The following is a 20,858-nucleotide window of genomic DNA, read 5'->3' as shown; positions in this document are numbered from 1 at the left end:
AAACTTGGGACTAATCAAATTAAATGTATTGCCAATTCTTTTTTTCAATTTATTGGAGGTGCAGGTTATCTTGTCCACTGTATGTTTTAAGTGAATTCCATTGAGGAATTTGTCTACAGTAATGACTTTGTGATGCAGTGAAGAAAACAATACACCTCTATGTCACTATAATTCCCTGCCATTAATGTCATTGTATTTATAGTTCCATTAGTTAGTAAGGTTGGGTATCTCTCATTCATGAAAAAAAAATCATATTGCCTTTTAAAAAAGTCATTTAAATGATATGAATAACATCTCGAGTCTATAAATTGATAGCATTTATAATTATCACTGTTGCTGCAGACTACAATCATTCTCACAAATCTCTGTGGCCAAGTGTCAAGGTCATCCTCTACCAGTAAAGTTACTAAATGACCTTGAAAATCAAACAAACATATTCTCTTGCCCATCTGCTTTGTATACTTGTATATTGCATGGTTTGCAAAGGAAATTGTTGACTATGGTTTGTAGCATGTTTTAGAAACAAACAAGGCAACCATTCATTTTTGTATTTTTGTCTACAAAATGACCATATGACCTAAAATATTATACATTACATTGACTTATAATTGATATATGTTTTGAAGAATATAAATTGATTTGTTTCATTAAATGATTATTTCACAGTCTTAACTGCTATTAATCAGTACAAGAAACTCCTAAAATAAGAGAACAGACTGGTTTTCCTCAACCAGTAAATGCTTGAAAGCCTTTTTATGACAGTATCAGTGTTCCATGAACTCAAATTTATTGTGAAGCAATGTTTCAGATACCTTCCAGTTATGGCTTTGAGTGTTATTGATGAATTTATTTGCTTAACAGTATAAGTGTGCCATAAGCTCAATGCCATGGTCAAAATCAGTTCCAGTTGTAACTTTTTGAGGCATTGATGGACAACAATTGTGAATTTAAGCCTAGCAATAATAAGTGCATAGCATGTTGAATTTGTATAATATATTTGCCCATCTTTGAATTTGGATAAGTCTCTTGGAAAATAAAAGCAAGCTGGTCTGGCTCTATACTTGTGGCTTAGACATCACTTTCAGCTACAGAATGTCCAGAGTTAAGTACTTAACTTTCATTGAAATTTTATCAAAGTTTTATACATTTCAGAGAGAGAAAGCTATGCAGCTAAACATTAGATTCCACATTTTGTGCTCTTAAAACTGGCCAACACTGGCCTGCACTTTTCTTATTTATAAGAATAAGAATCTCTATGAGAGAGACTATGAAAGGCACACCTTATTTCCTTAGTGCAATAAAACTGGCAAGGTAGAAACTCAGGTCATCCTTCAGAAAAATACCTCTTTGCAGTAACATGCCCCATTGATATTTACTGTACATTGGTCTATTTTTCCAGAACACTTCAAAATTTTATGTTCAAGCAATTTTCCTTATTCAGATGCAAACAATCTTTCAAAGCTGCATGAAAACTGTTGAGTCTTATAACTCATTATTCATCTTCTTACTTGGGCTTCTTTAAGATATCTTTGCTGCAACACTATTTTCAAGTTAATTATTTTATTAAATCTGAGTCAGCAACCAACAACCCAAACTAATACAACAGGTCAATATAATACATTGTATTTATACATCCATAGCTCCATGCTGTTAAAGTGTTCACATATTTACATCTTACATTTACATCATATATATGCTGTAAGTTATACAACAACAATAAAGCACAATATAACTGACCAATCTTTTCTCTCTCTTCTTTTAAGTGTCATAGTATGTTAACTTAAGAAATATCATTTTTACTCAAGATCTGTTTTAATTTTACTCTAGAAGTACTATTATTTTCACTCAAGAACTTTAATTACAATTTCTCTCATGAACTGTTATTATTTCCGTCAAAGATTTATTGTTATTTTACCTGAGAATTTTTATCATTTTTACTCGAAAACTCGTTATTTTTACTCAAGACCTTTTTATTCTATGGGAAGGTAGAATGTATATTCCTATTGTCTTCAATTGCAAACAATGATCATTTATGCAAGTCATGTAGTCTGGAGGTTTTTGATTTTACAACTGACGAAGATAATGCTCTCTCCAGCTGGCTCATTGCTCTGTGACGCCATGGCAGTTATTTTAAGATTTTTTCGTTGATGGTTTCAACTCATCAAAACATTTTCTCAGGAATATATGAGGCTTCATCTTCTGAGGGTCCAGGCCTTCATGACCCTGAAATAATAAAATCACCATGTCTCAATGTGAAGATTAAAGTAATAAACTATGTCAGAGTTTGTTTGTTTGCTAATTATGTTTCAGAAAAAAAACATAAATAAAGGAAATAAATTGTTAAGGGAAAATATTTGTTTATAAACGTTGTTTAACATCATTAAATAAACCTTGAACTTATCCTGTCTTGATTGTTTGTTCCATTTGCATCATTTTTCTCAGTATTTAATAAATTTCATAAATCAATTATGCATACAATGTCAACATATGTCAAACGAAAAGAACATTTATCACACAGCATAAATCTTAGAACACCTAAACTTGAAGGCATTGCACTAAATTATACTATGCTCGTTTGAATTTTCTTCTTTCCTCCTAGATATTAAAATCAAAGAAATATTACAGAGTGAAACAGCAGTGGTGTAGTATTTACCACGCTAAATATCTTAAAGAACTTGTCCATTTATCAATAATTTTTAAAGAAAATTTCAAAATATGTATTCACTGAATAGCAAACAGTGTGGACAGTACAGACCATGATTAGACAGCACTAGTCATATAGGTAGATTCAGTCATGGCCAGCTTGTTGAAGATCAGTCCTTCTACTAAGTACTCATTGTGCAATAATGCAATAAAATGCATCTCTCCCACCCAGTGAAAGCCACATATAACATTTACAGATATGGTGTGACTTAAAAAAACATTTACAGATAAGGTGTGACTTAAAACAACATTTACAGATATGGTGTGACTTAAAACAACTTTTACAGATATAGTAAGACTTAAAACCAAACCATTCACATTCATTTTTATACATCAAAATGGGAATACTGGAAATACAAGTTTTACCTTTGACCAATCATAACTGGTGGCATATGCAAAGATATTTCCTTGTGGGTTGAAGTTGCATGCAGTCAGGGGTTGATCAAATTGTTCTGAAGTTTTAAGTTTAATTCTTGCATCCTTGTCCCAGAAACTGAATCTGCCATCAGAACCCACTGTTGCCAGGGTACCGTGGACGGGGTGGAATGCTATATCATTCACCTAGAATTAAAATATATACAATAAATTTCAGAAATTAAATAATGCGTTACATCAAAACATGAAATAATGTTCAAATTTGCAGACCCAAACTTCCAACTAAGCTTTCACTCTACAACTAAGTTTGTGTAATTCAGTTACTTATCCTACTCTAAAGTTCAAATGATGTAAATTTCAGTGCTTCAAAAGTTAAAATACTTGTAAGTTGAGTAGTTAAAGTGACCTTATGCTCATGTTTTCTTTGCTTTTCTTTGTCAAGTTGAGTGAAATTACATACATACATGTATGTTTAGTTAAAAGATTGACCATTACAATGGTTACTGACTTATAACAGAGGAGACATTTATGATACTGCTATGGTTAGCAGACTGACCAGGCTCTTTACACTGAAAACTTTCAGTGTCAATCAACAAGGGGAAATCAGTCAAATTTGCTGACACTCTTCCATATACATATACAGTTTTACACTTTACTAATTTACCATTTTTTTACTTGCTATTATCTTTTACAGATATAAAAAGGCTACATAGAAATAACACACTAGCAAAAGCACAGACCCCTTTATGAAGTTTTAAAAGGTTAAAATCACTATCTATACCCAAATATTTATTCATAAAGGTACAAAAATGTAATGTTGAAGCAAAATAAATTATGAAAACCAATTTTACTTTTCCCATACCAGAAGCTTAAGCTTTACAACTATTATCTGTGAAATGACAAACAGAATCTCAAAGACTTACAGCATAAATATCTTGCATATTGTTTGATGTGGAACCATTTGCTCGATGGCATTTAAATGTGAAGTTATCTTTGGGATTTGTTGGATTAACATAATGAATCGCCACCCGGCCTTCAATACTGCCGAGGGCAAATCCTGTTGGCTGATTGGTCTTCTTGTCCATGAAAATGTTGACACATCGATGCTGAAATATCAGAAGTTAATACTTTAATTTATTTCTGTTAACAAAGAAAATTTCATCCTTCCATTTTCTTAAATTTAAATTTGTGTGGAAAAAAATCTTTAAAATATATAGCAAACACATTCACAAGTATGCATTTGAGAATCCGAAATTAAAGCAGCACGCCTCCAGATTCATGCTAATTTTCTTGAAATTTAAAAAAAATGTATTTACAAGTAAAATATTGTGAAGCAGACAAAGAAAACAATTGTACACACTGCTACCTGTATCAGGATAATTAAAATATGCAACCAATGTTTATATTTCTTTATTAGACATAATTTTTACGAGAGATTTTTAAGCTAAAACATTCCCAGATCAGCTAATTGAAAGGGAGAAATGTTACACTTTAATATGGTACCTGATATTTAAGTGGTGACTCAAATTTTCGGAATTCCTGTGGCTGATTTTCCAGCTGGTATATAATCAGTCCTCTACCAGCTGTGCCAACAACTGCCATTGGGTATTTCTATGGAAAACAATATAAAGTCATTTAAATGATGAAATGGTTCCTTAAAAGAGAGAATGGTTACTTAATCAAATGATACAAGAGCCATGTCAACATGGCCCTCCCCCGCCGAATGTGTTTGCTCATTGGAAGAATGTATATGTAGTAGAGCAGAATAATTCCATTTTAAGAGGTCTTTTGGAAATGAAAACTGATGGCTATAGTGATTACAGATTTGAAACCTATGTGAATACTGATGGCTGAAAATAACAAAGGGCAATAACTGAAAAATAATGCAGGGTAGGTTATCATTCTTGTGTGCTGCATCCCTCCTCAGTAAAATCTATCCACCTATGAAGTTTCAAGTTGATACCTCAAATACTTTTTGAGAAAAAAATTGAATTGAAAAATTAAGTATGAAAAATAACAAAGGGCAATAACTCAAAAATTATAAAAGGTAGAGTTATCATTTTTGTGCACTGCACACCTCCTGAGTTAGATCTATGCACCTATGAAGTTTCATAATGATATCTCAAAGGCCTTTTGAGTTATGCTCTGGACAAAAATTAATTTTGAAAAATAAAAAAAGGGCAATAACTAGAGGTGCAACGATACCTTTCGATGCATCGAAAACCGGTTTTATGAGCGCCGATTCAATTCCCGATACCAACTGTAACATTTTCGATTCGATTCCCCACCCACAAATAAACATGGAAAAAAGTGAGAGTTTTAGTCTTTCCCTTCGCGCTTCATCACGTTACATACGATTGGCCAGTTAAAACTCGGTCATCCAATCAGTGGGCGCGTAATGTTTTATTTTCGGCAAGCAAGTCAAAATGGCTACCAACATCAATGTTGATAAAATAAAATTAAAAAATCCTCCAAAAAATTAAAATCAAAAGTTTGGGAACACTTTGGGTTTCCGGAAGGCCAGGACACGGATAAAGCTACTTGCAAAATATGCTTTACGGACGTGTCATATCCAAAGTCCGGCAGTACGTCTAATTTAATGCAACATATGAAACGAAAACAGGATGTCATGGATGTGGACTTGTTTTGTAAGCTTTATCCTTGTCCTGGCTAGAGGTGCAACGATACCTTTCGATGCATCGAAAACCGGTTTTATGAGCGCCGATTCGATTCCCGATACCAACTGTAACATTTTCGATTCGATTCCCCACCCACAAATAAACATGGAAAAAAGTGAGAGTTTTAGTCTTTCCCTTCGCGCTTCATCACGTTACAATACGATTGGCCAGTTAAAAACTCGGTCATCCAATCAGTGGGCGCGTAATGTTTTATTTTCGGCAGCAAGTCAAAATGGCTACCAACATTCAATGTTGATAAAATAAAATTAAAAAATCCTCCAAAAAATTAAAATCAAAAGTTTGGGAACACTTTGGGTTTCCGGAAGGCCAGGACACGGATAAAGCTACTTGCAAAAATATGCTTTACGGATGTGTCATATCCAAAGTCCGGCAGTACGTCTAATTTAATGCAACATATGAAACGAAACACGATGTCATGGATGTGGACTTGTTTTGTAAGCTTTATCCGTGTCCTGGCCTTCCCGAAATAAGTTTGATTAGTACTACAGTAAGTAGGCATATTTGGGATTGATGATTATTTCTTTAGTCAAGTGTGAAAAAAGTGATAATTTCATGAATTTCATTTTTTCTGTATTGTTTACTAGACTAAGAAATTACATATTATGGGAATTATAGACAGAATATCTAAATATCAGTTCTGACAACCTTGTGAAACTTTGTTCATTATTATTTACTTTACAATTTACATATTTTGTTAAACTTCTAGTCAGTAGTCAGCAGAAGGTATCTGTGATAGTCATGTTACTGAGATTAATGATTATTTGCCTGATTAAAATTATTTTCCAAATACACAAGAGCTTTTTATTCTCATAAACACAATTATTAAGTCAAATAAGTTTATATAATAGTTATATTACAACAGAAAAGCAAAGCACTAGGTTGAAGGCCACTCACTTTTGGAACAGACAAGCAGAATTATATACCAAAGATAAATTAGTAATCAAAAATGTATCGAATCGAAAAAAATCGAATCGAAGTGTCTAAAATCGAAATCGAATCGAATGGAACATTTGGTGTATCGTTGCAGCCCTAGCAATAACTAAACAATTATGCAAGGTAGAGTTATCGTTCTTGTGCACTGCACTCTTCCTCAATGAGATCCATCCACCTATGAAGTTTCAAGTTGATACCTCAAATACTTTTTGAGATAAGCTCCAGACAAAATAGCATGAAGAAGAACAAAGGGCAATAACTAAAAAATTGTACAGGGAAGAGTTATCATTCTTTTGCACAGCATTCCTCCTCAATAAAATCTAACCAACTATGACATTTCATGTTGACATCTCAAACACTTTTGAGTTATGCTCCACTCGGGTGAAAAATTATGTATGAAAAATAACAAAGGGCAATAACTCAAAAATTATAAAAGGTAGAGTTATCATTCTTGTGCAGTGCACACCTCCTGAGTGAGATCTATGCACCTATGAAGTTTCATTTTGATATCTCAAAGGCTTTTTGAGTTATGCTCTGGACAAAAATTAATTTTGAAAAATAACAAAGGGCAATAACTAAAAAATAATGCAGGGTAGAGTTATCATTCTTAAGCACTGCACTCCTCCTCAATGAGATCCATCCACCTTTGAAGTTTCAAGTTGATACCTCAAATACTATTGAGATAAGCTCTGGACAAAATAGCATGAAAAAGAACAAAGGGCAATAACTCAAAAATTGTATAGGGAAGAGTTATCATTCTTGCGCACAACATTCCTCCTCAATAAGATATATCCACCTATGACATTTCATGTTGATATCTCAAACACTTTTTGAGTTATGCTCCACTCAGGTGAAAAATTAAGTATGAAAAATAACAAAGGGCAATAACTCAAAAATTATGAAAGGTAGAGTTATCATTCTTGTGCACTGCACACCTCCTGAGTGAGATCTATGCACCTATGAAGTTTCATGTTGATATCTCATAGGCTTTTGGAGTTATGCTCTGGACAAAAATCAATTTTGAAAAATAACAAAGGGCAATAACTCAAAAATCATGCAAGGTAGAGTTATCATTCTTGTGCACTGCACTCCTCCTCAATGAGGTCTATCCACCTATGAAGTTTCAAGTTGATAACTCAAATACTTTTAGAGATATGCTCTTGACAAAAATGTCGGACGGAAGGACGGACGGACGGAAGGTCGGACGGACACTATTTCTATATCCCCCGCCGCCTTTTCGGCGGGGGATAAAAATGGTTACTTAAATGATGACAATTTTTACAAAAACCTAATATACAAAATTGTTTTTATTAATTTGGTTGGTGTCACAGGGTGTGAAAAATGTGCAACCAGACCCGGACTTGAATCTCGGACCCTCAGAATACCAATTTGCAGTTCTTCCAACTAAGCTATCCAGCGGCTTACACATCTTCTCCCATAAATAGTGAACAGTTCTGAACCATGACAGCATGTCACAGCAATATATACACAATGTATTGACTTGGCCAAATAAATTCAATGAACTTTTAAAAAGGTTAACCAAACTATCTTCAGGACTTGTAACTGTTCATAACACAAAACTTTTTAAAGCAATATGAATCACATGAAAAACTTTTCTAAAGGGACATTACCTCTAAATCTGGTCAGACATTTTGCTACTGTTACATTTGTTTTTGATTTTATCCATAACGTTTGTATGAAAGCAAGTGTTAATTATCAGCATTACTCTAGCACTTCTGGGTCATTATATTTAAAGGCCCCTCAAGTCCAAAAGTGCTTTTATTTCATTACTTCTTCTTTTATATGTAATAGGAGACACTATTTTTGTCTTTGAAATTTGCAGAGCCATGTTGACAAAACTGTCATTTGTTATCATCATTGAGTCACACTTTTATGTTCCAAAAAATTTAGAGTTCACTCATAATTTTCCTTATTGTAATTCCTTGATACTCAGGAGGATATTCCTTGATATCTGTACTGTTACATATTTCTAAGACAGATACTATTTCACATTAAGGACCACATTCTTCATGTGATAAGCATCTAAAATTCTCTGAATCTATTATTTATATAACATAAAACATATTTTTGTCTTTTATAGAGAGGAAAAATTATAGTCATTTCTAAGAAAATAGAACCACAAACATGTCTTTTATAGAGAGGAAAAATTATACAACCAATACTGACAAGATAATTAATATTACTCAATTATTGTAAAATTTTATGTTTTCTTACCACATCAGCACAATAGCATCTTTCTGGTAAGGCAATGTTCATTATAGGAGTGGCTTGTCTGGTATCCCAGAACTGTAAAACATACACACAACTTATCAATATTCTGTTCATGTAACAATATTAACATTACAAACTTTGCAGAGCAACATTATTTCATGGGATACAAAGATTTTGATTGCTGCCGAGTAAGGCCAACATATAATCGTTTTGAATACAAGATATAGTATAACACACAGAAGTAAGGCCCCCACGATTACACGTTTAAACGGATTTGTTTCGATTTTCATTCATAAACGTTTACGATATTGTTTACCGTTTAATCGAAATGACCATACAATTTCTTAATCATTGCCTGTAATCATGGATTTTATCGATTCTAGTAGTTTATTCCAAAGTAAACAAACGGAAAATAGGTGTTTACAACCCTCCACACAGCATTACGGTGCAAAATTGCTCGTGACATAATACATTTTTGGTAAAAAAGGGGGTTACAACGCAAAGCGTGTGTGCTGACTCAATCGTGATGAGCCCTGCACATTCTTTATTTGTACACGTGTAAAAAATAGAAAGAAAGACATCATTTGGCGACTCAAATACATGGTGTGTATAGTACATAGAGGTACCACCGTTTAAACGGTATCGTTTCGGTTCTTAGCAATCGTGTAAACGTTTACAAAAAATTGTAAACGTGGGAGCCTTACACAGAAGTACCATCGTTTTCAATTATTAATAATCGCATAAATGTCTACAAAAAATTGTAAATGTATGAGCCTTACTGCTTAAAGATCTTGTTCTATAGATCTTGCTCTATAGAGGTTAAGATTTATTGCGTAAAGAATTGAAAATGTTGCTGAAAAGAAGTTTTTGCTGAACAGAAGACTATTCTGCAGTGGTCTCACTATTTGTTGAAATGCATGGCAAATTTTTTATGCATTGAGCACTTTTTATAGGAGAAATATTGTCCCTGAATTATTGCTGAATTATTACAACAATAGAGGTCATTTTCTAAATGAAGGTGATCATCCTTTTAACCCATAACCTGCAGAATTCATTAAATGGATTTGTCCAGCTTCCATTTTTGGATATGACCAGAATCAATTTTAAGGATAATAATGAAGATGAAAACTTTTATAGAGCCAGGTCAGATGGCACTGCTGAACAAAAGTGCAGACATACTTGACTCTGGTGGCAAAGGCTATCACTCAGTTCCAGTAGGTTAAAAACAACGCAAACACAATTTTTAAGCAAACAAATTGTATACAAAGTGGAGTCCTTCAAACAATCTGTTCTAATTGAACATAAGCAAAGAGCTGTGCCTGGTTTTGGAGGTATACTTAATATCACAAAATCTGTTGTTTTTTTTCTGAACAAATACAAATGTGTAGTATTAGAATGGTTGACGGATGAAAGGCAACTGTTATACCACAAACAAAATTCAAACCTTCAGAGTTTTATCCCAGCTGCCAGTCATGACACAAGTGTAGTTTGGAGCTTTCACCCAGTGTACAGTTTTCACTGGAGCATCATGCTATAATATAAAACATTGTGATTATGAAATACCTTTACATTATCACTTCACAAAAAAAGTTAGTTTATACAAATTTACTTTAGTTGGATTGTGTTGGAAGCTATAAGCTTATTGAAACACTCTTGAATCCATTCCTGGAATCAACCAGTTCTAAGCAATTTTCATTAAAGTTTCTGCTCAAGGAAACAACGACTCGACCCTGACAGGGTTTGAACCCATGCGGTCAGAGATACTTAGATTACTAGTTTGACACACGTCGCCACAAAAAAAGAGTTGAAAGCAGAATAACTAGTAAGTAGCTTAAGGCTTTATTTTCATTTTGTAATGTTAAAAATACATTAGTAACTTTAGACGGCCTTATTTTCATGACAATGAGGTAAGGTTACGAACACTTTTAAAATATTTTAGAAATTCCAAAGGATCTGATTTTGAAACAAATGATTTTCTAGCAGAGAAAATTTTATAACAAACATAGAGAAGTTATTGCACATTTTCAGCCTAAATTAAATTATTTTCTCTTCAAAAACAAAACTGTTCAACATTTCTTAATCATATATTATGGTTGTAATTGAGGTTGCACTAGCAATAACAGATTAGTCTGATTATAAATACATTTTGTCACCTTATTGCAGTTACCCCTCAAGTCCTTCTAAATTTAATAAGAGTTAACCAGTTATTGCACTAAGGTGATGATTTGTACTTACAAGCAGTAAGAGAAATGAATGAAAAACCTTGATTCTTCACTTTATACTAATACATCAAATTAAACTATACATTAAAAATAAAATCATGTAAAGCACAAATAAAACAGAGCCAAAATTGAAACAAATAGCAAATGAAGAAGATATTTACTGAAAGTTTCATTGAAATCATAATGTTCATTTTAGAGCTGATTAATTCCTACACATACCTGAGCTATTTGTACAAACTGATTACTGTTCAAATCCCACATTTTTGCTGTCTTGTCACATGATGCTGTGAATACTTTAGTTCCATCCTAAAATTAAAATAATGTAAAGAAGAATATGTTAAAAAAAATTAATATGCCATCTAGCTGCATTTGTTTGATTTCTTACATTTTTAAGACACATCAGTACAAGTCAAAAGGCTTTACTGGTGCAGAAAGACCTCAGGTGCCCCTCTGTACATTATTTCAGGCACAAGTGGGCACAAGAGTAAAACCTCTGACGATCTGTGCTTCCTCACATGGAATTATTTCAAAGTCTGAAGCAGGACTAAACCAACACTGAACAGTTATGAGGGGCAAGTGCTTCAAAGTAAAAAATCTTAACCACTTGGCCACACAGCTACCATAAAGAAATATAGCTCAAAGAAACAAGTGTGTTATAATGGATCTGAAAAAAATCATTCGAGTTGAATTTCTATTTACTCTTGCACCACTTAATGTATTTATTGGCTTTACAACACTATATAATGGAACAGTCTATTAAAAATATGTCAAGGTTATTCAGTCTCAGAAAGGTATAACTGAGCAGGCAACAGTACAAAGTGGGGTAGTATACTGCATGTTTACTCTTAGTAGATAGTTTATATCACGCATAACCACCACTAAAGTCTTGTATTCAAAAAGTTAAAATGACTTTTGCATATTTACAAATTAGGAATAATCAATTTTGTTTGTTTGTTTGTTTGTTTCATTTTACGCCTTTTCCGAACAGTATTTCAGTCATATAGGCGGGTAGTTTCCTAACCAATGTTCCTTGAGAGTTATACCAGTACTAGACTACCTTCCTCCGCACTAAACTACCAAAGCATCTCCCGGGGATCGAACCCACGCCAGAGAGGTAACTGGATTAGAAGTCATCGACTCTAACGGTTACCCCTCGACCACGGAGGCGGTTAAAATCAATTTTGTAACTCTACATATAGATCAACCAGAGTTGAACTGTCAAATGCTGTGCAATGTTAAAGCATAATCAAAGATGGTCAATGGGATAAATGAACATACTTATATAAAGGAACAACACGAGTTTCAGACAGAGGCCTCAAATGCATTAAAAATTTTAGATCTGATACTTCACAAATATTTCTACTTACATCACTCCAATCAGCATCAAGTACTGGCCCAGTATGCGTTTGTTGAGCCTTTAGCACAATAGTTCCAGATTGTTGTACCTCCCAACATCGTACCTGTAATTATTGTTGAAGAAAAAATCCTTAAAAATACAAGCAAATTTAGTACAGTGTGGCCTGATCCATATTTGATTTAATTCAGCTCATTGTAATTTGTCTTCTCATTTTGGGTACATAAATTCTTTTCCAATAAAAGTCCCATGATAACGACTGTATAAACACATTTGTGTAACAAGTTACTCAATTAAAAAATAACGCAATTTTTATTTTTGAAACTTGAATTTTGTCTAAGCCAGTGCTAGGGAACATAGATGGTAGCATTCACTATTGTCATCTGTGAACATGCTAAATTAAATTAAACCAAACTTTCAACTTAGTCATGTTGGATGATCTTCAAGGTTTATTATATCAACTTTAGATATCTTAAAATCTGATATACATACATTGTTATCCCAACTACCAGCTACAAGATACGTTGACTGCATCATAGATTCTGGACTGAACTTAAGGCAGCTGACACTATCATCTGGAGGAGAGGTTACCTGTGAAAAAATAAGTTAAGATCTATAGACATTTTATAAACTCATCTTCACATTTTGAGCTTACTTCAATTTAAAATAAATTGTCAAGAAGACTCAAGACATAAATGTATTTATCAATAATCTTAAAAAAATCTTCAAAAGAGCACATTCCAATCAAACAAGAGGAAATCTAAATATCATAAACATAGAAAGTAATGACATCTGTTGCTCTGATTTTTTGTTTGATCTGAATGAACTATAAGTGACCAATACATTTACTCCATAAACTACTGGCTAAGAATGGCCAAAGAATGTTTTCAAATTTTTCACCAGTCACAATGTAACCTCTATAAGTTACTGTCACCATCTCCACATCAATCATTTAAAAAGTAATCTGTTCATGATGGAAAACAAATTTTTATGTAAAGCTAATGGTATAATTCACTTCTTACTTCAATGTCTTTCATGGCATTATAATTTGTAGCACTCGCTGCCCCAAACATTCCCCCTGCACTACTTGTGTTCCCAAAAGTTGAGGAAGTAGACCCAAAAAGACTCATGGTTTCTCATAGAATATAGTCTAATTGTAGCTGAAAGAATTTCTGAAATTGAAATGATTCATATATAAATAATTTATAAAGTTTAACATGTCTAAGAAGCACTTCAATTCACTGAAAATAGCCATTTAGTTTTCTGAAATATAAATGCAGATACATGTATATTTTTCTCACTAATCAGCAAGGTTAGCAATGTAGTTCCGTTCTTTTGTTTGTTTTTTTTTTGCAGACAGAAGGGTAGAATCCTTGTGTTTTGATAGCAAACCTGGACAGCTGAACTCTTAGGCATTCTGCAACAGTTAAAAGAATGGGTTCAGACACTCGAGAAAATGATGAAAATTTGAGTATTCTACCTTATATTACACAAAACATTTATTTCATTACAAATGTCTTTGATTGGCAGTAAAGTGTCAATTCAGTCTTAAACCAACTCCGCACTCGTCAGCTCTGCACAGATCAACTAGGCCAATTATCAACCTAGTTATCAACATGTCAGCGGCTAGCCATACAAACCCATATTGCAAGCCAAAAGTTCTAACCGTATATGAGTTGTGTACATTTAAATAGCCTACAATGTTGAGGCTAGTCATATGGCATTTTTAAAATAAATAAACTAAAACAATAAAGAATATCATAATCAATGCAACTTTCTAAAAGATTTGATTGAATATCATAAAAGCTTTATATTATAAATTGCAGTAGGACAGTTATTTTCAGTGTTTCATGATCAGAAGTTTTTTTCTTCTTAAAATCATTGACTTTTATAAGTAGTCTGTGTGAAAATACAAAGAGAAATAAACTGAAACATTATTGGACAATATAAAATTTATATGTAATACATTTGACTTTTGTAATAAAAATTACATCTCGGACATTTTTAGTGGGCATTGAAAATTTCAAGCTAGTTTTTTGTTCATCATTAAAAGAGGCAGCACACCTGTTTTTCATGATTTCATAACAATGCTTTAGGGTCAATCACTGACATTAAAATGATTAAATGACATTTAAGTCTGTGGGTGAATTTCCAGCGGTAGTTAAATTATGAATATGACCAGGCATTTTTAATAATTAGAACTTGTAAATAATAGTTCTGCCTTCCAAAACTTTATAAGCCGCTTTTTTACATTATTGTTTTTCATGTGACACGTCATGTCATATTATATTAAGTGGTAGGCTGAAGACCTTAAGCTAGTAAATAACACAGAATTTCCATCTGCTCACAAAAACTCTTTAATTAAAGGTGAATTTGTTTCTGATAGACCTATCCGATATCTTGTCAAAATATACATGGCTGAACATCATCCCTAAAATTCTTTGTGAAAATGTTATTAAGACGTGCAATTAAGTTACTGACTTCATCATTGCATTTATTTTATTATTGAAAAAATGACTTACGGCTAGCCTCAACAGTGCGTATAGGCTAGATGTACATGACACACAAACTGCTAGAACTTTTGGCTAGCATTTCGGGCCCTATCAACATATTCTTTTTTTCGTTCATCTTTTACTTAGTGGTTTGATTACGATAAACTTTGTGCTTCGATTTCGAGACATTTCGGCCCCAAGAAGTATCGGACCCAAATTACCCAAGACGTTTCGGCCCCGGGCGTTTCAGCCCTTTACCAAATCGGCCCAATATTTAGTTAAGAATAAGTCTTACCTTATTGTGTTTTATACCAGAATTTTAATATGAAAGAATAAAAGGAATGAGAGCATTAATTGAATAATTAAATTATGATTTTTAATTGAATGATGCTAAAATAGTAGTAGTCAAAACAAACAGAACAGAACATAAACTTTATTAAACAAAACATACTACACGAACAAGAAATTTTTGGCAAATTTGAACGATTAAAAAGCAAGACACAGAACAATACAAACATTTATTATCAACAACTATTAAATTAATAGTAAGTGACGAGTTTTAGCAATACAATACAACACCAGGCCTCGACACTTACTTTTTTAGCAGGTGGTTAGCCGGACCACTAGATTTGAAATTAAGGTGGTCCTTCCAGGAGTCAGGTGGTCAATTATTATTATGTCATTTTACTGCAAAATTAGAAAAAAATATGTTTAAAATTGATGACAAAGATGTATCATTAACCTTAAGAAAACAGATATTTTAGATATATATTTTTATCTAATCAGAAATAAAGGAGAGCAAGTTAGTAGGTATTTTATCATAAAGTTATTTGTTTTTTATATGTCATTCAAAAATACACAACAGGGCTCTTATTTATGTTTACTTTTATATTGAAGTGATTTCTCTCTCAACTCAAGTTAGGGAATAGTGAAACAATTTGTGTCTGTAATTTTCTTATTCAATTTGTTATTCATAAATTCATTGCTGATATGTGGTACGACTTTAATTATGATAATTACATGTATCTTTTATAGATTATCATTTTTAATAAAACTAATAAATTATCTTAAAACAAGGAAATAGCTAGAGGATAAAAAAATAATACTAATGTTATATATAACTATAGTTTAGCTTATTTTTCTCACAGATCATGAGATGTATAATACCGAATTTTTACCTCCCTGTTGCTTGTTGGTTGATATTTATTTTTAACATGAGTATTTTTAACCTTTTAAAGTCATGTTAACTCTAGAGGAAATGGATCTCTATCGTTAAACAGTTAAAATAAAGATAAGTAGCAAAGAATTACTAGATGTATTTTTCCAGTTCCTTTTGTTGCCATTATTTAAGTATATGAAATTTTAAGTTTATCGTATATCCCATACAATATCATAATTACATCGTCGGATGCCCACGGTTAATTAACATGTAATATAACATAAATGTTACTGGTTCCACCGTAGGTATCCGACGATGCATAATTATTAGCATCATTTGAATGAATTTTGTACCTTAATTGATATCACAAAGTCTAAACTCTTTTAACTTGCATAAACCAAATTTTAGCGACTTAAAATGAAAGTTATTGACTTAAGAACTTCTTTAACTAATCAGATAATTAATGAACCATATACTTGACATCGGACAAATGATTTTAAAGAAAATGTTAATAACATGTTTTTGACCAAATCACCATTCTCCCAAATGAGTCTGCACCAACCAGAAAATTCAAGAATCAAGTGGTCCGACGGACCAGCGGCTTTTAAAATTAGGTGGTCCTTGCAAAAATCTGGTGGTCTCGGACCAACGGACCACCGTTAATGTCGAGGCCTGAACACATAACAGTTAAAAAATATAAGATAAAACAAACAATACTTTGTAAACAGACTTTTTTTTAATATGTATAAAAACAAACATTTTTTACCATAAAAGTGATAGATTTTCAATCAGAGCATATATTATCAAGAAGTATATCAAATCATAAGTTTAAAAAAATCTTTGATATTACTATCGGCTTATTAGCAATACGCTATAAATAATTAATTTGTTAAACCTCGAAAAAAAACATATCATCTAAATTAATAGAGATCAAAAGATAATGATTTTTGAAGTATATTTGTGATTAATTTTGTTAATCAAAAAGATTTTGCATTTGTCAACTGTCTTATAAATTAAAGATTTAGTGTCTTTATTTAGGTGTTTTTATTGTTACACCTTGAAAAAAATCATTTATCTAAATAGCTATTGATAGATCTATAATGGATTATCAATTTGGATTAAAATGTCACAATTGTTTGTGTGCCATCAATCAATCAATATACCACAATTTTTAACGATTTTAAGTATAAAAATTCCTTTTACACTTAAATATCAAAGCACAGAAGGCGCTGAATTTGTTTTGGTCTCAGAATGTCAGAAAGGTGAAGGTTGTGAGATTATAAACCAATTTGTTTTTGTATAGTGTCACCAGTGCTTTCCAGCGTTTTAATTGTAGTTAATTGGCTTTAAGACTAATTGCAACACTGATATTCAATTCAATGTTTATTTGACTTAAACAATTTGAAAAAAAAGAGTTGCCTTCCTGGATTTGAACTCCAGACCCCTCGGCCACGGTGAAGTTATATGTAAAAGGCCTGAAGAAAACCATATTATTCTAAATTAGGGTTTGTAACCCTTATTATTTCGACGCTAACTGTTGTTTAACACAGATGTTAATAATCATGGAGTTTATTATAAGCATGTATATCTATAAAGGACAAAACAATATTAGAAATCTTCGACCATTCGGGAATTATTTTGCTTGAAAATTAATGCGCCTGTCATTTGACCATCTTTACGCAGTGATCTCCCCTGAATATTTTCGGCGTTAGTGTACATATAAAGGGAAGTAACCGCTTCAAAAAAGCGGCCTACTTTCGGCATTTGCAATTAACTCAGGGGTTTATTTAAGCGGACGCCCGCTTGCCCGCGTCGGGTAGAAATCGCTGCTGGCAAGTGAAATTTGAAAGCAAATTGCCCGGCGGGCAAGTGAATTTTCGTTATGCCTTCTATTAGCTTTGATATCCTTTGCCGATAATACTTTTCTTTCCATTCATATTACAGTCAAACAAGTGTATTTTTAACTGTTTCTGATTGTAGTTGGACTCCTATCAACCCATCAAATTACGTAAAAAAAACTTTTTCCATTTTGCTTTCCTTTCAAAATGGCGGGTGGCGCCGAAATTTTTCCCATTTTAAAAGAAAAAAATCTACAGCAATTAAAGAAAAAGCCACGGCAAAGAAAACATCTGATTTTCTGAATAAAAAGCATAAAATCACAAAAATTCAAGATGAGTTATGTCAATAAAGACTGACACAACTGCAAGGTTCAAGAAAGAACAGAAAAATCGGGCCGTAAAAATCTACTCCTTTGAATCCTGTACGCTATTGTTTTCTTCATACAGTCAAAATTTAACTAACTGGCGTCAACTCATTTGCAATAGGCCTATAGAATTTTTTAAAAATTCGTCACCAGTAATCTTTTTTACACAAATCTTGATGAAAAATCATAATAGTCTTGAACTGTTGTTAATGTATTTTCCTTTCTCCCCTACGGCAATGTTTAAAAATATTCTTACCTATTAATAAACAAAATAAAATAATCCATAAAATGTTTAAAATCCTTTTTGGTAAATCACAGCATATTGTGTAACTATAAGTTATCTGAGGTCATTCTAGGTCATGCCTAATTAACGACCAAAACAGAAAAAACCTCCTTAGGTGAAACATACAGCAAATGACGTATATTTCGTCTGACAGTTCTTTGAACCAGTCAGTGCTCTGAACTGTATGATTACTGCATGGGGTGAGTCCCTTTGATGTGACATAGGTTAAAACTTCAAATAAATTTTAATACAAACAGGGAGGATAGGAATCAGACAGATCAATTTAAATTGAGTATAACACATCCTGTCATGGACTTGGAGCAACTTGTTGTTTTTAAAAATGACATAAATTTGAAAGGTACATTACTAGGTTGGTAATGCAAACAAATAAAAGTCAAAGCAAACATATTTTTGATATTTTACATTGTTTGAAATCAACAATAAACATTTAAAACCTAGCACAATTTTAACAATCAATGTACTGTTTCCTTTTTAATGTTGTTTTAGGGAATAAATATTTTTAAGGTGATAGCATCTGAATGTTAATATATTTTAAAAGTCATCTGGAATAGGGCCTAATTATTACCTGTAATTTTTATAAGCCTTAACAGATCATGTCGGACATGACTATTGTTAATCTTCACTTTCATTTTACTATTTTGATGTGAGGAATCCCTGACATTTAGGAGTTTTTCTAAATTAAATCTCAGGGATTTCTATTGGATCCCTGGCAAAGAAAGTTGTGTCGACCCCTAGACTATTGTGAATTAGCAAAAAAACATATACAGTAGGGAATTTAGGACTATTTTACTATCTGAGGCATAAGTTGATAGGATCTGCAATAAATCTTATTTTTACCCATAATTTTTGCTTTGATTATTAACAAACTTCACATTTAAGATCGGGCAACCTGTTTTTCCTGGGGGCAAGTAGATTTTCAAAGTTACTTGCCCTTCGGGCAAGTGAAAGTCAAAACCTTAAGTAAACCCCTGTAACTGCATCAGACTCTGAAATTTCGCTACCATTATTTGTTTGGTCTGACGACCCAAACAAATAAAAACTGTAATAAAACGTCCAGGGGCCGATTTTTGCACAGGGGCCGATTTGGTTTGGGGCCGAAACGTCCTGTTTGCAGCTTCATAATTCCCAGTTTAAATCACAGGCACTAGACACAATTAATATACCTATATACACTTATAATACAATATATAAAGTATTATAAGCGTATATAGGTATATTAATTAAGTCTAGTGCCTGTGGTTTAACTGTTTAACTTAAATAAGTCATGACTGTTGACATTTGGAGGATCCATTTTCTCAACACAGAAAGCTTTTTTATTGTGCATTAACAGGCAAATGGACACTCGTTAGGTAATGGAGACAAGACAACAGGGACAACATCATTGCCTGCTAGTCATAATCAGAATTGATTGTTAAACAGCAGTACCTTGTATGTAGATGACATGGACATGATAAATAATTTAGGCGGTGTGTTCTTATGTTTAAATGATGTGCATCTTTAATATTTATAAACAGATAACCAAACAAAAACAAAAACATAGGTAAGGAAACAATACAACTATCAGAATGTATGAGAAGGCATAAATATATCCTACTTTTTGTTTTCTTTTCTTTTCCTGCGTAAAATTTACAAAAATTAAGGTCCGAGTACACCAAATCTTCCGGGGAAAACACTAAAATGCTGACGAATACTCACGGGTCAACACCAATAAATATATTCCTTCCGTATTTTATTACAGCCTCTAAAGAACTAAAAATACATTACCATATTATCTATCTGTGAATTTATAAATTGCTATTACTCACATTTATTTTACAGTAATTTATTGTAATATATGTACCATTTGATATATGTTTGGACAAATAAATTAACATTCGCTCACTCCGTCTTACCAGAACAATCATTTTAATTGTTCAAAAATGACGCAAAATTTTACTAAAATCGCACAAGAAATATATTTTTATTTTTTTCCAGGTACCTCTTTTATTGTCATTTTCAACGTTGTAAGTGTGACTGTGTCCAAGTTGATTTATGATTTTGTTTTTTCTTCAAAATTATTTTTTTTAGGTTTAACAACATTAGTTTAGCTGCTATACTGTAAATATTCAAAACTTAAAATATGGCCAGTTTGCAATATACAAGAGCTCTTAGTAGGACAATTTTTCGGCTGCTCTCAGTTTTT

The 20,858-nt window shown here is 32.5% G+C and overlaps 1 protein-coding gene across 1 annotated transcript; it reads right to left on the bottom strand.

The window, feature by feature from the left end:
- Nucleotides 1–1,543: 1,543 nt before the first annotated feature.
- LOC132732423 (mRNA export factor RAE1-like) lies at nucleotides 1,544–20,416 on the bottom strand. Its single transcript, XM_060718839.1, has 11 exons — nucleotides 20,271–20,416; nucleotides 13,541–13,690; nucleotides 13,011–13,109; nucleotides 12,532–12,624; nucleotides 11,384–11,470; nucleotides 10,387–10,473; nucleotides 8,946–9,017; nucleotides 4,582–4,689; nucleotides 4,002–4,184; nucleotides 3,070–3,264; nucleotides 1,544–2,223 (listed from the first exon to the last, which is right to left on the bottom strand). The coding sequence occupies exons 2-11, from the start codon at nucleotides 13,646–13,648 to the stop codon at nucleotides 2,131–2,133; spliced, it is 1,125 nt and encodes a 374-aa protein (XP_060574822.1). The 5' UTR covers nucleotides 13,649–13,690; nucleotides 20,271–20,416; the 3' UTR covers nucleotides 1,544–2,130.
- Between the last annotated feature and the right edge of the window lie 442 nt (nucleotides 20,417–20,858).

Source organism: Ruditapes philippinarum, unplaced genomic scaffold, assembly GCF_026571515.1.
Source record: "Ruditapes philippinarum isolate M1 unplaced genomic scaffold, ASM2657151v2 ctg4886_1_1_1_1, whole genome shotgun sequence".
Taxonomy (NCBI): Eukaryota; Metazoa; Mollusca; class Bivalvia; order Venerida; family Veneridae; genus Ruditapes; species Ruditapes philippinarum.
The sequence above is the reverse complement of the archived record's forward strand: the minus strand, read 5'-3'. Positions and strand labels throughout refer to the sequence as shown.

Coding starts and splice junctions, on each gene's coding strand:
- LOC132732423 (XM_060718839.1), bottom strand. CDS start 13,648: ATGAGTCTTTTTGGGTCTACTTCCTCAACTTTTGGGAACACAAGTAGT. Junction 12,625..13,010: donor CTGGTAGTTGGGATAACAAT/GTATGTATATCA, acceptor CAATAATTACAG/GTACGATGTTGGGAGGTACA. Junction 4,185..4,581: donor AGTCACCACTTAAATATCAG/GTACCATATTAA, acceptor CTGATATTTCAG/CATCGATGTGTCAACATTTT.